The 16,954-nt window shown below is 41.1% G+C and overlaps 1 protein-coding gene across 2 annotated transcripts in view; it reads left to right on the forward strand.

Moving 5' to 3' along the window:
• PRR12 (proline rich 12) overlaps positions 1 to 10,514 on the forward strand; it is a 100,975-nt gene extending 90,461 nt beyond the window's left edge. For both annotated transcript variants that reach the window (XM_056543825.1, XM_056543824.1), the window contains exons 12-14: positions 3,364 to 3,492; positions 3,704 to 3,799; positions 7,568 to 10,514. In XM_056543825.1, coding sequence (XP_056399800.1) covers positions 3,364 to 3,492; positions 3,704 to 3,799; positions 7,568 to 7,708 — 366 coding nt within the window. In that variant the 3' untranslated portion in view covers positions 7,709 to 10,514. The remainder of the gene's footprint in view (positions 1 to 3,363; positions 3,493 to 3,703; positions 3,800 to 7,567) is intronic.
• The last annotated feature ends 6,440 nt before the right edge of the window (positions 10,515 to 16,954 follow it).

The raw sequence follows: 16,954 nt of genomic DNA on the forward strand, positions 1-16,954 counted from the left end.
CTTTTCTGTCTGGCAACAGTGCTCTCTGCTGACATCTCTGCTTGTCTCGGGAACTGCACAGAGTAGAAGATGTTTGCTATGGGGATTTGCTTCTCCTCTGGATGGTTCCCAAGACAGGTGTCATCAGAGAGCACTTAGACAGAAAAGAACAACTCAACTTCAGCAGCTCATAAGAACTGAAAGGATCAAGATTTTTTTTAAAAGAAGTAATTTACAAATCTGTTTAACTTTCTGGAACCAGTAAATATATTATATATATATATATATATATATATATAAGTTTTTTCCTGGATTTAATTTTAAATTTATTTTGAATTACATTTTTTTATTTTTTATTTTAATTATTTAAAATTTTATTTTTATTTAATGATTTTTAATTATATTTAAAATTTTAACTTTAATTTTGTTACAACGACATGTTCAGAGCTAACCCCTTCCCGAATGGATCTCCATTAGCTGATGGCCCCGGTGTCGATCTAAACACACCCAACAAACACCAGGTTTTGCGCTCGAACGTGTCGACACCACAGAGAGCGATTTTCCTTCTATAAAGAGCTACTCTATACAATAGATATAAAAAGTATACACACCCATAAAATGCTAGGTCCTTGGGATCTTAAAGAATGAGACAAAAATAATGGACTTTTTCTACCTTTTATGTGATCTATAAAGTGAACAATTCAATTGCAAAACAAACTGAAATCTTTGAGGGGGAAATAAAATAAAATAACACACTATAAACTGGTTGCATAGGTGTGCGCACCCTTCAGCTAATACTATGTTAAAGCACCGTCTGATTTTATTACAGCAGTCAGTCTTTTTAAAGGGGTTGTGCACTGCCCTGCCTTTCGGAGCTCTGCTTGCAGCGTCCGGAAGTTCATTACTCCGAATGCTGTGTGCGGGCTTCCGTGTTCGCGGCCGCCGGGCGTGACGTCACGCCCGCCCCATTCAACGAAAGTCTATGGGAAGGGGGCACAAGGCGCCGAGCGTGACGTCACGAGGGGGCGGCCGCGAACACGGAAGCCCGCACACAGCGTTCGGAGTAATGAACTTCCGGACGCTGCGAGCGGAGCTCCGAAAGGCAGGGCAGCGCACAACCCCTTTAAAGGGGTACTCTTAAAGGGGTGCCCCTAGACATCTTATCCCCTTTCCAAAGAATCTCTGTCCTGCACTCCGGCGTCAGGTTCAGCGCCGGAGGCTCGTGAGGCCACGCCCCCTCAATGCAAGTCTATGGGAGGGGCGTAACGCCCCTCCCATAGACTTGCATTGAGGGGGCGTGGTTGGCATGTCACAATCGGGGCGTGACCATGACATCACGAGCCTCCGCCCCATATTGCCAGTCATCCGGCACTGATCGAAGTTCGCTCTGTGCACTGGATGTCTGGGGTGCCGCAGCCGAGATCGCGGGGCTCCCCAGTGGTGGGACCCCCGCGATCAGACATCTTATCTATCCTTTTGAATAGGGGATAAGATGTCTAGGGGCGGAGTACCCCTTTAAGTAGGTGTCTATTAGCATAGCAGATCTTGATGTTGCAATATTTGCCAACAATTTGTTGCAAAAGCACTCCATAGCTGTCAGAATGTGAGGACATCTCCAGTGCCTCTTCAGATCATCCCAACGATGTTCAATTGTATTAATCTCTGAGCTCAGGCTGGGCTATTCCAAAACCTTAATCTTCTTCTGGTGGAGCCATGTTTTTGTGGAGTTAAATTTGTGCTTTTGTCATTATGGTGCTGAAAGGTGAACATCCTCTTAATCTTTCTATCCTCCACCTTGACTAAGGCCCCGGTCCCACCTGAAGAAAACCAGTCCCAGACATGATGTTGTCCCCACCATGTTCACTGTGGTATGGTATTCTTTGGGTGATGTGCAGTATGGTTTTATCAGACCATAACACATTGTCGGATTTGATTTGTTTTCGTAAACTTCAGTAGGGCTTATATATTTTTTTTGTAAGAAAAGCCTTCCATCTTATTACCCACCCCATAGCCCAATCATATGCAGCACACAGCCAGTACTTGCCAGAAATTCCTGCAGTTCTTTTAATGTTGCAGAAGGCCTCTTGGAAGTCTTTTTGACCATTCTCTTTTTATCAAGTTTGGAGGGATGTCCAGTTCTTAGTAATGTTTCTGTTGTGCCATGTTTTCTCCACTTGATGATGACGGTCTTCACTGTATATCTAATGCTTTGTACCATTCTCCTGACTGATATCTTTTACCAATATGAACCCTCTGATGCTCTCTGTGGACATACAAAAAATTATGGTCAGTGTGTAATTCCATTTAAAGGGGTACTTCACTGGCCAGCTTATTTAGTTCCGAACGCTGTGTGCGTGTTGTGGGGGTCAACCACGCCCCATTGTGATGTCACTCCACGCCCTCGTCAATGCAAGTCCCCCCCCCCCCCCCCCCCCACACACACACAGATCTCAGTTTGTGTTGCAATTGAATTGTTAATGTTGTAGGGCACATCAAGGGTCTATTCACACATTCAGTATCCTCTGCATAATTGATTTTGTGTTCAGTCATTTAGTTTATATTAAACTCTGCAGCTTTAAATCCTGCACATCAAATATGCAAAAAATTAGTATACAGTTAGCTCCTAAGTGCCCCCTAGTGGTAGCTCCAGGCATGCAAAATGGTTTCTTTTAATTCTAGTTGTTTGCAGGGAAGCAGGGGATTTGGAGCTCCCTCTCAGACAAGTTGACTTTCAATGGGCATTGTCATTAAAACAAATTTTTGCTATTGCACTCCTTATGGTAAATAAAAAATCTTTCTAATGTATTTTGTAAAAAAAAAAAAAAGTTTTGTATGTTTTATTTGTGTTTAAAAAAAAAGCTGCCACTAGGTGTCGCCCTACTTGTCCAGAGCACATTTCCCCCCATCTCTTGCACAGACTTTAGACTCCTGCTGGCCTGGCAGAAGTCGAAATCAGGGAGTGTTGTGTGAACTGGGCTGTGTGTAGCAGAGTGAGGGAGGAAGTTCTCCCCTGTATGGCTTCAGATGATGTAACGCCTGCTGGGAAGTCTGTGAATCTGACTGAGAGTGAGCAGAAAATACAGAGCAATATCAAGGTAGAAAAATAAAAATAGAGGGTGGTTTTTCATGATGGGGCAGTGAACTGGGAGGTACCCTTTTTAAGCAGTAGAATTTTGGGCAGACAATGAAATGGTGTTTAAAAGTTTGTGGCAGTGAGAAAGTTTGGTTTTCTGGCCTCACTGCTGGTTACTTGGGCTTTTGCGTGTCTGGCCATAAGTGAAGAATGTCCTACTACATTTTAGTTGGTATCTTTTAATTTTACTTATCTTTATTATAATAATAATTATTATTTTTTGTGCACCTGTCATCCCTCATGACCTGCAGGAGGCGCTTCATACGTTCCCACAAGTGAATATTGATCCAGGAGACTCTACTGTAAGGATGAAACCAGGAGGAGAGCCCTATAACCGAAAAACACTCAATAAATTAAAAAAGAATGTAGCCAAACCACAGGTAAAAAAAACGATCTTCATAGTAGAAATAACAAAAAAAATGTGGGTCATTAAACTAGAATTTGTGGAGATTATTGGGCGTTTGCACAAGATATCGGCCATGATTATGTGATTTCGAAAATACAGCTGAGTAGACTCTGCTTCATGTGAAGTAAGATCTTTTTCCTATATATTTGATTGATTTGTAAAAAAATGTGTTTTTGTTACATTAGGAATTTAAGGTGGATGCTGAGAAGTCACTTTATTACTCTCTATACCATTCCTTGCATCACTACAAGTATCACACCTTCCTACGTTGCAAGCAAGAGGTAAGTGTGTGAGTTAGGTAACCACAGGATTCCTCCATGTCTATAGGATAGGGGATAAGATGTCTGATCCCCGAAATCTCGGCTGCAGCACCCCAGACATCCGGTGCACGTAGCGAACTTCATTCCATGCCGGATGATTGGCGATGCGGGACGTCATGGTCACGCCCCACTCATGACGTCACAACCATTCGCCCTCAATGCAAGTCTATGGGAGGGGGCGTGACATCCATCACGCGCACTCCCATAGACTTGCATTGAGGGGGGCGCGGCCCTGACATCACGGGCCTCCGGTTCTGCACCCGACGCTCTAAACGAATGCCAGGAGCAACAGGAAGATCGCTGGGGTCCCTCGCATTCAGACATCTTATCCCCTATCCTTTGGATAGGGGATAAGATGTCTAGGGATGGAGTACCCCTTTAAGTCAGTGTTCCCTAATAGAAATGCACACCCAATAAATGCTTTCCAGTCTCTAACTATATTCACTCTTTATGAGACTGCCCATGATATCGGAGTACAGGGCTTGGCTGTTATCAAATGTCCCATATTGTGAACAGTGCGGAGGTGGAGCACGCGCGTTGCTGCTCCTTTCACACTGGACAAGGTAATTCGGTCCTATGAGTAAGCCCCCTCCATTCAGCTGGTAATCACCGATCCTGTGGCCCAAAATTTTTAATTATCATAGAAACCCACGTATAGTTTCTCACTGGCCAAGCGGTCTGCATTTGTGGAAATGGGCACATACCAGGAGACAGATAGTAAGTGACAAATATTTAAAAGATATTCCCACGTGAAAAAGTTATCCCTATCCTGTAAATAACAAGCTACTCGGTGGTGGTCCGACTGCTGAGACCACTAATGATCTCAAGAACTGGGAATGGAGCCAGTCATTCTCCATGGGGCTACCAAATATTATGCAATGCAGTTAAAGGGTTACTCTGCTGGAAAATAAAAAAATGTATCAACTGATGCCAGAAAGTTTAACAGTTTTGTAAATTACTTCTATTTAAAAATCTTAATCCTTCAACTACTTATCAGCTGCTGTATACTACAGAGGAAGTTCTTTTCTTTTTGAATTTCCTTTCTGTCTGACCACAGTGCTCTCTGCTGACACCTCGGTCCATGTCAGGAACTTTCCAGAGCAGGAGAGATTTGCAATGGGGATTTGCTCCTGCTCTGGACAGTTCCTGACATGGACAGAGGTGTCAGCCAAGAGCACTGTGGTCAGACAGAAAAGAACTTCCTCTGTAGTATACAGCAGCTGAAGTACTGGAAGGATTTAGATTTTTTTAAATAGAAGTAATTTACAAATCAAAATGTTTTCCAGCGGAGTACCCCTTTAAGCAACCCCATAGAGAAAAAATGGAGTGCTGGCTGCACACATGCATAATCTTTTACCAGATGTGCTAAGCTTGGCCGTTGGTGTTGGACAAATACTTGTTCAGCCAATATCAATCTCTCCTGACCGGTCCCCATACACTTGCCTTAACCCCTTAAGGACGCAGGACGTAAATGTACGTCCTGATGCGGTGGTACTTAACGCACCAGGACGTACATTTACGTCCTAAGCATAACCGCGGGCATCGGAGCGATGCCCGTGTCATGCGCGGCTGATCCCGGCTGCTGATCGCAGCCAGGGACCCGCCGGCAATGGCCGACGCCCGCAATCTCGCGGGCGTCCGCCATTAACCCCTCAGGTGCCGGGATCAATACAGATCCCGGCATCTGCGGCAGTGCGCGATTTGAATGAATGATCGAATCGCCCGCAGCGCTGCTGCGGGGATCCGATCATTCATAACGCCGCACGGAGGTCCCCTCTCCTTCCTCCGTGCGGCTCCCGGCGTCTCCTGCTCTGGTCTGAGATCGAGCAGACCAGAGCAGAAGATCACCGAAAACACTGATCTGTTCTATGTCCTATACATAGAACAGATCAGTATTAGCAATCATGGTATTGCTATGAATAGTCCCCTATGGGGACTATTCAAGTGTAAAAAAAAATGTCAAAAAATGTAAAAGTAAAAAAAAGTGAAAAATCCCCTCCCCCAATAAAAAAGTAAAACGTCCGTTTTTTCCTATTTTACCCCCAAAAAGCGTAAAAATTTTTTTTATAGACATATTTGGTATCGCCGCGTGCGTAAATGTCCGAACTATTAAAATAAAATGTTAATGATCCCGTACGGTTAACGGCGTGAACGAAAAAAAAAAAAGTCCAAAATTCCTACTTTTTTAATACATTTTATTTAAAAAAATTATAAAAAAATTATTAAAAGTTTTTTATATGCAAATGTGGTATCAAAAAAAAGTACAGATCATGGCGCAAAAAATGAGCCCCCATACCGCCGCTTATACGGAAAAATAAAAAAGTTATAGGTCATCAAAATAAAGGGATTATAAACGTACTAATTTGGTTTAAAAGTTTGTGATTTTTTTTAAGCGCAACAATAATATAAAAGTATGTAATAATGGGTATCATTTTAATCGTATTGACCCTCAGAATAAAAAACACACATCATTTTTACCATAAATTGTACGGCGTGAAAACGAAACCTTCCAAAATTAGCAAAATTGCGTTTTTCGTTTTAATTTCCCCACAAAAATAGTGTTTTTTGGTTGCGCCATACATTTTATGATATAATGAGGGATGTCATTACAAAGGACAACTGGTCGCGCAAAAAACAAGCCCTCGTACTAGTCTGTGGATGAAAATATAAAAGAGTTATGATTTTTAGAAGGCAAGGAGGAAAAAATGAAAACGTAAAAATTTTATTGTCTGAGTCCTTAAGGCCAAAATGGGCTGAGTCCTTAAGGGGTTAAAGGGGTACTCCCGTGGAAAACTTTTTTTTTTTTTTTTTTAAATCAACTGGTGCCAGAAAGTTAAACAGATTTGTAAATTACTTCTATTAAAAAATCTTAATTCTTCCAGTACTTATTAGCTGCTGAATACTACAGAGGAAATGGTTTTCTTTTTGGAACACGGAGCTCTCTGCTGACATCATAACCACAGTGCTCTCTGCTGACATCTCTGTCCATTTTAAGAACTGTCCAGAGCAGGAGAAAATCCCCATAGCAAACATATGCTGCTCTGGACAGTTCCTAAAAGGGACAGAGATGTCAGCAGAGAGCACTGTGCTCATAATGTCAGCAGAGAGCTCTGGGTTTCAAAAAGAAAACCATTTCCTCTGTAGTATTCAGCAGCTAATAAGTACTGGAAAGATTAAGATTTTTTAATAGAAGTCATTTATAAATCTGTTTAACTTTCTGGCACCAGTTGATTTAAAAATAAAAGTTTTCCAAGGGAGTACCCCTTTAAAGGGGTACTCCACTGCCCCAGCGTTCAGAACATTTTGTTCCAAACACTGGGTGCGGGCTGCGGGGATCGTGACGTCACGGGCATGCCCCTCGTGATGTCACACCACGCCCCCTCAATGCAAGTCTATGGGAGGGGCGTGGCATCCGCCACGCCCCTCCCATAGACTTGCATTGAAGGGGTGTGGCATGATGTCACAAAATGTTCCGAACGCTGGGGCAGTGAAGTACCCCTTTAAGGCACATGTGTTCTGACTGGGGATTGTGGCTTATCTTGCCTGAGAATAAAATAATTGGCTATGTTGGGAGGCCTCCCTACACAGTAGATGGTTGGCCATTCTCACCGAAGTTGGCGGGTTAAACTTGTATGGGTAGCCATAATCTTTTGTGTGTAAACCATAATACTGACAAATGGTTGTATGCACTCTACCTCTAACCACGATTGCCCATCCGCCTTTTTGCAGACCAACGCAATAGAAGAACAGAATGACGACTTGGGTCAAGAGGAGGTGGTTCAGCAGTGCATGAGAAATCAACCTTGGCTGGAAAAGCTCTTCGATTCCTTCATCGACCTTCTCACGCAAGCACAGAATAAGTGCGCGTGACCAAACCCACGACAGCTATCTGGGCTGCAGAACAGAGAGAAACCTGTTAACCAGGGATTCAATAGACAAACTGAAACCATGTGACTCAAAAGACGAGAAAGAGACATGCCAGACAGAAAAGGCAAAAGTGTTCTTTCCTGGACTTAACTTTGTGGCCCTGGCACCCGGCCACACAACAAGCTATAAGGGGAGCAGATGACGTAAGTTCAGGAGGCCTCGACTTGACTTTCAGGCCTTCTGAATAGTGACGCTTGGATGGAGGTGGTCCTCTCTTTCTCTTGACTTCTGTCTTCTTCCTTTTTGTTCTTTACCGTTTTCTCCTGCAGAGAAGGTTTCACTAAATGTACGCTGTTTTTGTTTCTCCTCCTTATGCCATCACCGTCATACCGTAAAAAAAAAAAAAAAAAAAAAGGATTTTTGGCTCCGCCTTCTGCTCAGACCCGCTTCCAATGACTGACATATTCTGACAGAAGACGGCAGGCTGACATTTTGGCCCTGAATATTATTTATTGGCAAGCATGCGTGTATGTGTTGTGCGTGTGTAAGAGCCAGAATCCCTGTTGGCTGGGGTGGTGGACATTTTAGATTTTGGATTAACAAATCTTTTTAATTTTTTTTTTTAATTAAGCAACGAGGGTCACTCACCACATAAATATACTGTAAAACGCTCACTGCCAGTATGGTAGTTTTGTCACTCGCTAAAAACCTGCTAAGTATTTACTTTTTTTTTATCATTTAGAATGCAGATATATTGTCTGTTCGAAATGTTGACCTATTGGCTGCTTTTATTTCAACATAAAGTTCCACCCTTCTCGGAAAGTTTTTTTAAATTTTTAAATTTTTTTTTTTATAGTGGACAGAAAGTCAGGAGATATTTCCATGGATCTGAGGGACAGATGGGGAAAAAAAACAAAACCTAAAACATTATGTGGCACAAACTGAGCTAGCTGCCTTATTGATGGCGGTTGTAGTAAGGGGCATTCCTGCTGTTTCCTTTTAGGAATTAAAAAAAAAAAAACAGGGTAGAATTACACGTACAGCTATTCTCTCCAAAGATGTTGAGCTGATCGGGAAAGATAATAGTTGTAAGAAAATGGTACCATACCTGTGTTCTCTGCTGTATTCCTTCAGTGCAGGGTCATAAAGCAAAGCTTCTTAACCTCTTGCCGGCACACGGTAATAAAGCTTTGTTAATCCAATATCAAATTTTTTTTATTTTATTTATTGTTTATTTCGCAAGTCAACTAACTGTTAACTTTACATTCAGTATTTTTCATGTTGCAGGAATAATTTCTATATGTCTTGTTAATATCCCTTGACATAAAGATGGTGTTATCTACGTTTTATAGATGATTTGTTTCATTTGAGAGGATGGGTGGAGTGCCTCTTATGGTGTTACGCTCCTTTATTATAGGAAGTTTGTACAAAAAGAAAAGAAAAAAATATTAGGCATTTTGTAAGTAATTTTATGTTACCTTTTTGCTACTGTTTCCTTGTGCAGACTATTCGTATGCCTTCCATTAGCATAGAGGCTAATGCGTTATTTTGCCATTCACCTATTGAGGCTATACAAGAGGGCCTTAAAGTTCCCTGACATAATCCATCTAAAAAGTATCACTTCAATAAAAAAAAAAAAAAAGTGATTTTGATTATTATTTTTTTTTTTTTGTATTATTCTTATTATTATTTTTTTGCTGTAGATGCTTAGGGTGCAGGGGCCTTCTGTCCCTTTACATATAAAAAGGGTGAGAAAAAAAAAAAAAAAAGCTTGATATTTTTTTAAATTCACAATTCTAACATTATTTAAACATTACAACATAGTAACTGTTATTCTTTATTTTTTTTTTTTTATTATAATTATTGTGCATAAACAATTTCAACCCATATTTTTTCCCAGAATAGAATGATAAAATGACCTGGGGGGAGATGAACTGTTTGCGTGTTGTTATTTTATGTTATTTTTAAGAATTTTTGGTTTTAATTTTTTCTTTTTTAATTTACTGTAAATATTGTATAGGAGAAAAATCTATGTACAATATTGTATTTGACTATATCTAATTGATAATAATGATGTTGCTTAGATGTGAAGTGTTCAGTTTGACTGAACTTGGATTAGTATTTTGCTCAGAAAAAATAAACTTAGAACAGAGAGAAAAAGAAAAAAAAAATTGGGGTATTCTTAAGCTACATTGACATTTTCCACTACTTTTCCCTTTAATCTTATTTTATTATTTTACATTTTTCGTTAAGGGGTGGGATGACTATGCTGAAATTTGATTTTCTTACGGTTGAATTTGCTCTGTTATGCTTCCACCTGTTATTTGGTTGTCACCAAAGCTGTTTGTTTCTAAAACCTTATGTTACCAGTGTCCTATGTATGAGAAAACATGGAAGGGATGAGTTATAGAATTTGCCCCGGTGTGATGTTTTTTCCAGTAATATCGGTTTTCACAGATATTCACATTCTCCATTTTGACAGCCATTTTTTTTTTTGACCCATGTGAACACGGCCTAAAAGTTTGTTGGCTGAACCATTCGTCCCAATTTATTGCAGAATATTGACCACATCATATTGTGTATTTAATCCGCCATTTTTCTTTCGCTTGTGCGATTAATGTGTTGTATGGGTGCACTGATATATTTCCCTGTGACCCCAATATCTAAAGAATTTTCATCCACAAACAATTCAGGTTACACAACAATATTTCAGGTAGCCTACACCACTTAAAGGGGTATTCCCGGGCAAAAACATTTTAGCCCCTAATAAGGCGTAAGGCGTCTGATCGCGGGGGACCTGCTGCTGAGACCCCCCCCCCGCGATCTCCCTGCAGCACCCGCATTATATGACTGCGTCTCTAGTTTTGGAAATCTCCAGGTTTCCTGGACTGGGGACGTGACGTCACGCCACGCCCCCTCAATTCATGTCTATGGGAGGGGGCGTGACGACCGTCACGCCCCCTCCCATAGACATGAATGGAGGGGGCGTGACGTCAAGTCCCCAGTCCCAGAAGCCAGGAGGTTTCCGAAACTGGAGATTCAGCACCCGCATAGAATGCGGGTGTTGCAGGGAGATCGCAGGGGTCTCAAGCAGCAGGTCCCCCGCGATCAGACGCCTTACCCCCTATGCTTTCGATAGGGGATAAGATGATGTCTAGGGGCGGAGTACTCCTTTAAGAGTATGGCAGCAGTTTTCTCCTCTCTCTCTCTCTCTCTCTCTCTCTCCATTCAGAACACATGCACCCTCAGCCAATGTAAGTGTGCATTGAAAGCCAGGAAAGTAAGCTGTCAATCACGTGTGTAGCTTTAAAAATAAACGCATATGCATTTAGCTAAATTACATCTCTACTATATACCGAACCCATAACAGGGCTGGGAGGTCCATGATGCTATCATACCTCCAGTCTGATACTGAGGCATAAAGAAGATCTTTTTTTTCTTCTTTCTGTCTGATCAAATCCGGGGGAAAAAATTGCCATGGTCTGAGGTATTGCTTCTGATCCAGTAGTCGTGATCTTTCCAGCCGTCAGACAGTAGAATAACGTTGTAGATACTCCTCCGTTGTGCATCGTTGTCAATTTAAAGGAAAACTGTCAGCCTGATCACCCGCACTAAACCTTATACATTGGGTTATAGTGTGGGTGAACAGGAGTCCAACGAGGGGTCACTTACTTATATATGTCCAGTAGGTCCTGAGATATGTCCCCCAGAACATCTTCTGCTGAATCCAGTGAATCGTGCGCAGGAGGCGGGGCTCAGCCCACAATTTACATGTTAATGGTCTGTGACTCCACTTCACAAGAATATAAGGAGGAAGGGCTACGCCCACTCAATTTACATATTCATTGTCTGTGACTCCACTAGGATGTGGAGTCACAGACAATGAATATGTAAATTGGGCCAGCAAAGTCCTGCCCCCTGCGCGCGATTCTCACTGAATTCAGCAGAGGATCTTCTGGGGGACATATCTCAGGACCCACTGGACATATTAAAGGGGTACTACCGAGGAAAACTTTTTTTTTTTTTTAAATCAACTGGTGCCAGAACGTTAAACAGATTTGTAAATTACTTCTATTTAAAAATCTTAATCCTTCCAGTACTTTTTAGGGGCTGTATACTACAGAGGAAATGCTTATCTTTTTAGATTCCTCTGATGTCATGACCACAGTGCTCTCTACTGACCTCTGCTGTCCATTTTAAGAACAGGAGAAAATCCTCATAGCAAACATATGCTGCTCCGGACAGTACCTAAAATAGACAGCAAAGGTCAGCAGAGAGCACTGTGGTCATGACATCGGAGAAATCTAAAAAGATAAGCATTTCCTCTGTCGTATATAGCCCCTAAAAAGTACTGGAAGGATTAAGATTTTTAAATAGAAGTAATTTCTGGCATCAGTTGATAAAAAAAAAAATAATAATAATACGTTTTCCACGGTAGTACCCCTTTTAAAGTAAGTGACCCCTCGTTTGACTCCTGTTCACCCACAATATAACCCAGTGTATTGGGTTAAGTGTGGGGGAACCGGGTGATAGTACCCCTTTAAATAATGTTCCACCCTGGGAGGAGCTTAGCTGTCACATGACTAATTAGCATATGGCTGACAATTACTTGCCTGGGAAACTTTGTCATGGAGATGCTGACTTTTAGGAAATATACAGTACCAGTCAAGGTAAAAATAAAATAAAATGCTCATGGACGTACATGAGCATGGTTTTTGGTGGAATTTAAAAGGGGTATTTTAGACCCTATAAACTTATCCCCATCTAAAAACGAGGAGTCTGGGCCCCATTTTAGAGATTGCTGGTGGGGTCCCAGAGGTCGAACCACCTACCCAAGTCCATCAATTTCAACCCATAACCCTACTGTGTTGATCCAGAAGAAGGCAAAAAAAAAAAAAAAGTTCCCCATGTAAATGCTATTTATTACCTTTACCACTGGTACAAAGATTTTGCATAGGATGATGGGAGTTGCAGTTGATACAGATATATAATTATTTTAATAGAATTTTTTTTTTTTTTACATATATATTTTTAGGTGTTCTTTTCATTTAGGTGACATGATGATCTACTGCAGTCCGTAGATTTTTTGGTAGCACTTTAGCAGGTTTGTCTTCAGGTGATTTTTTTTTTATTCGGTTACTCATAGCTTACTATAGATATAAATATAATTTAACTAAGTATTATGAGACTTCCTTCTTTATTGGGGTGGGGGGGGGGGGGGTGGTGTATGGGGGGCAATGGAGTTGGTTGCTTTTTTTGCACTGGTTTGTATACAACCCCACCACCCCCACCCCCAAATTCTTTTTGTTTCCCCCTTTAGTAGATGATGTGAATGTGATTAATGGAGTCAGGCTTGTATATGATCACATTGTAGCCCTGGCTTTGAATTCCTACCACATTTGAATGCGCCTACATGGCTGCCATTTTTTTTTTGTGTGTAGGGTTAAATCACTATACCATAAATCAGTGTTTCCCTAACCAGGGTGCCTCCAGCTGTTGCAAAACTACAACTCCCAGCATGCCCGGACAGCCGAAGGCTGTCCGGGCATGCTGGGAGTTGTAGTTTTGCAACTGCTGGAGACACCCTGATTGGGAAACCCTGCCTTAATTCAAGTCAGTGAATTGTAGCAGAGTTGAATGAGTGCCAGAGTGAAATGTAGCAGAGTTGAATGAGTGCCAGAGTGAAATGTAGCAGAGTTGAATGAGCGCCTGGTTGCAAGCAGCTATGTTTTTCTAATCCGGCATAACCCCTTTGGAGGTGGATGTTGACTTTAAAACAGTACATTAAGTTTAACTCCGGTCTTACATTGATCAGTGACAAACTCTGGTCTGCTACTCCTCCCTCATCCCATGTTTTAACCTGCGTACAAGTTTTATAGCTGCATACAGCACATGGGTCGGTCCTAAGCTGCACACTTTGGAGAGAATAGTGGAGGGTGTTGGTATTTGAATCAGGGGTCAAATTGGCAAAGTAATGGGCGATGATGCCAAATGTGTAAAAAAATAAATAAATCTCGATTGGGTGAAACGGCACATCAGGATGCAAAATTCTGTGACCTCTATTTCACAGATGTGTATTTTGCACAAGCAATATCTATTCGTGAGCATCACTTATGTATCATTCGAAATGATGATTTAAGACGTGTTAAATCTTATAAAAGGTCTTTATGTTAAAGGGGTTGTCTAACATTAGAAAAAACAAAAAAACCAACCTTTTTTTGCAGAAACAGCGCCCCTCTTGTTCACAGGTTGTATCTGGTATTGCAACTTGGCCCCGTTCATATTTATGACTATATATATATATATATATATATATATATATATATATATATATAATATGAATTGGAATATCAGAAGCAGCCGTGGACAAGTGTAACACTTCTTCTTAATATAAGTTGACTTTTCTAGCAAAAGCGCCACTCTTGTTCACAGGTTGTGTCTGGTATTGCAACTTGGCCCCATATAAGTTTTATATATATATATATATCTCACAGAAAAGAAAACGTCCGGCACTCGAGAAGATGCAGGTAAAACTTGTCAATGGCTTTATTCACACGCTTAGGCAGGACACAATCTGACGCGTTTCGCACCCTCAGGTGCTTAATCGTAGATCTACGATTAAGCACCTGAGGGTGCGAAACGCGTCAGATTGTGTCCTGCCTAAGCGTGTGAATAAAGCCATTGACAAGTTTTACCTGCATCTTCTCGAGTGCCGGACGTTTTCTTTTCTGTGAGAGTTCTACTAAGCCGGGAGCGGTACCGGTGTCCGCAGCACGAGATAGTGCAGCAAACGCGAGAGTGGTGAGCAGCCTGACCTTATCTGCATATATATATATATATATATATATATATATAACAGAGGCAGCTATGAACAAGTGTAACGCTGCTTCTCATTACAAGCTGATTTTTCTATAAACAGCTCCACTTTTGTTTACTGGTTGTGTCTGGTATTGCAGCTTGGCCCTTTTTGAATCAATCTGTTTGAGCTGCAATACCAGAAATGGACTGAGGTGGTGCTGTTCGTCAACAATTTTTTTTTTTAACTTGACCACCTTAAAAACAGACAACATTGGTAAGCCAGGAGCGATACCGACATGCTTTTACCATATTTTATGTCTCGTGTGTAACATCTGCTTAGTTTACATGACTGTGTATAAAATGAGGATGGCGAGGAGGGGGGGGGGGGGGGGGGATGTGGGGGCGGCTCTGCTTGGCAGCGGTGCACTGTGAAGCCGACACCCACCCCCTGGTTCCTAGGTTACAAATACGGTGACCGAAACTTTGTATCATAGTGTAAAGAAAGGACACGATGGTTCAGGGCGATTCTGTGAATGATCAGAAGACGGTGACGACATTGTATCCGAAATCTTTTGGGTTTTAATAAGCAAAACTGACTTTGTAAGTAGTAAAAAAAATAAAAATGGGTGTAAAAAGTATTTAAATAAGTAAAAAAAAAATAATAATAATAAAGAATAGCCAAATGTTCCTGGGTAATTATGGCCCCTACCATTCTTTCGTAGGGGGGTGTTTATTTTTAATTCATTAGCTTGGTTGGAAAAATAAATAAAAATATTAATAACTCTCTCTCTCTCCATGTTACCAAATGTATTTCTCAGCTAAAACCCGTAACAGCTCCCGATGCCCCGTTCACTTGCTCCTTTTTATGTGTCCTAATCTAGACCTTTTTTACGCTGTGTACTGCGTGTATCTTGTTCTTGCCTCAAAGGTATTGTTACAATAATTGAATTTGTGTTCCTGTATGGATGTTATTATATATTTTTATCGTCAATTAGTGTCTGACGTTTTTTTCTCTCAATATGTACAACTCACATTGTATAATGTGTACACAAAAGAAAAAAAACACTTTCTTTGCATCCTGTCTGCTCTTCTCGTTTTTCTTTGTATTTTTTTTTTTTTTGTTGTTGTGGTTTGTGACATGTTTACGCCTTTTTTTAATTTATTTTTTTCTTTCTTTTAAAGGGGTACTCCCGTGGAAACCTTTTTTTTTTTTTTAAATCACCTGGTGCCAGAAAGTTAAACAGATTTGTAAATCACTTCTATTAAAAAAATCTTAATCCTTCCAGTACTTTTTAGGGGCTGTATACTAAAGAGAAATCCAAAAAAGAAATGCATTTCCACTGATGTCCTGACCATAGTGCTCTCTGCTGACCTCTGCTGTCCATTTTAGAAACTATCCACAGCAGCATGTGTTTGCTATGGGGATTTTCTCCTGTTCTGGACAGTTTCTAAAATGGACAGCAGAGAGCACTGTGGTCAGGACATCACAGGAAATGCATTTCTGTTTTGGATTTCTCTTAAGTATACAGCCCCTAAAAAGTACTGGAAGGATTAAGATTTGCAAATCTGTTTAACTTTCTGGCACCAGTTGATTTAAAAAAAAAAAAAAAAAAAAAAAGTTTTCCACGGAGTACCCCTTTAAGTCTCCCCAGCACTTTGGATCAGAGTTTCCCAACCAGGGTGCCTCCAGCTGTTGCAAAACTCCAACTCCCAGCATGACCGGACAGCCTTCGGCTGTCCGGGCATGCTGGGAGTTGGAGTTTTGCAACAGCTGGAGGCACCCTGGTTGGGAAACATTGACTTAGATCAGTGTTTCCCAATCAGGTTGCCTCCAGGTGTTGCATAACTACAGCTTCCATAGTGCCTGGACAGCCAAAGGCTGTCTGGGCATGCTGGAAGTTGTAGTTTATTTTTTATTAATACTTTATTATTTTTCCAATACAAAAAGAGTTTAACATTTTTCAATAAGAAAAAAATTATTAGGTTTTCCCCCCTACTCCCCCTTCTCTTCTCCCCTTCTACATAATCCATTCCGAGTGGGTAGGTAGCGGGGCCACACCCAGCCTCTCCCCAATTCACTATATTATCATTATCCTTATTCTTGCTTATCCTTAATTCTTCTTAATTTTTCTCAGTTCAGGTGTCCCCCCCCCCTGATTCCAACCCCTCTTACATTACAATTGATTACAATAAACAACAAAAACAATGGGAGTTGTAGTTTTGCAACATCTGGAGACACCCTGGGTGGGAAACACTGACTTAGTTTTGTCTGCTGCAAAGTCGCAGTACCTGTATTAGCCACTAGGTAAAAAGTCAGCCAAACCCTCCAATTTTGATGCGTCGAGCCAACTGTTTAATGTAGTGTTTGCCAACCAGTGTGCCTTAGGCTGTCTGGGCATGCTGGGAGTTGTAGTTTTAATTACTCCAACGGAGAAAACAGCTAAGAGTGAA

Source organism: Hyla sarda, chromosome 10 (genome assembly GCF_029499605.1).
Source record: "Hyla sarda isolate aHylSar1 chromosome 10, aHylSar1.hap1, whole genome shotgun sequence".
In the NCBI taxonomy this organism is placed as follows: Eukaryota; Metazoa; Chordata; class Amphibia; order Anura; family Hylidae; genus Hyla; species Hyla sarda.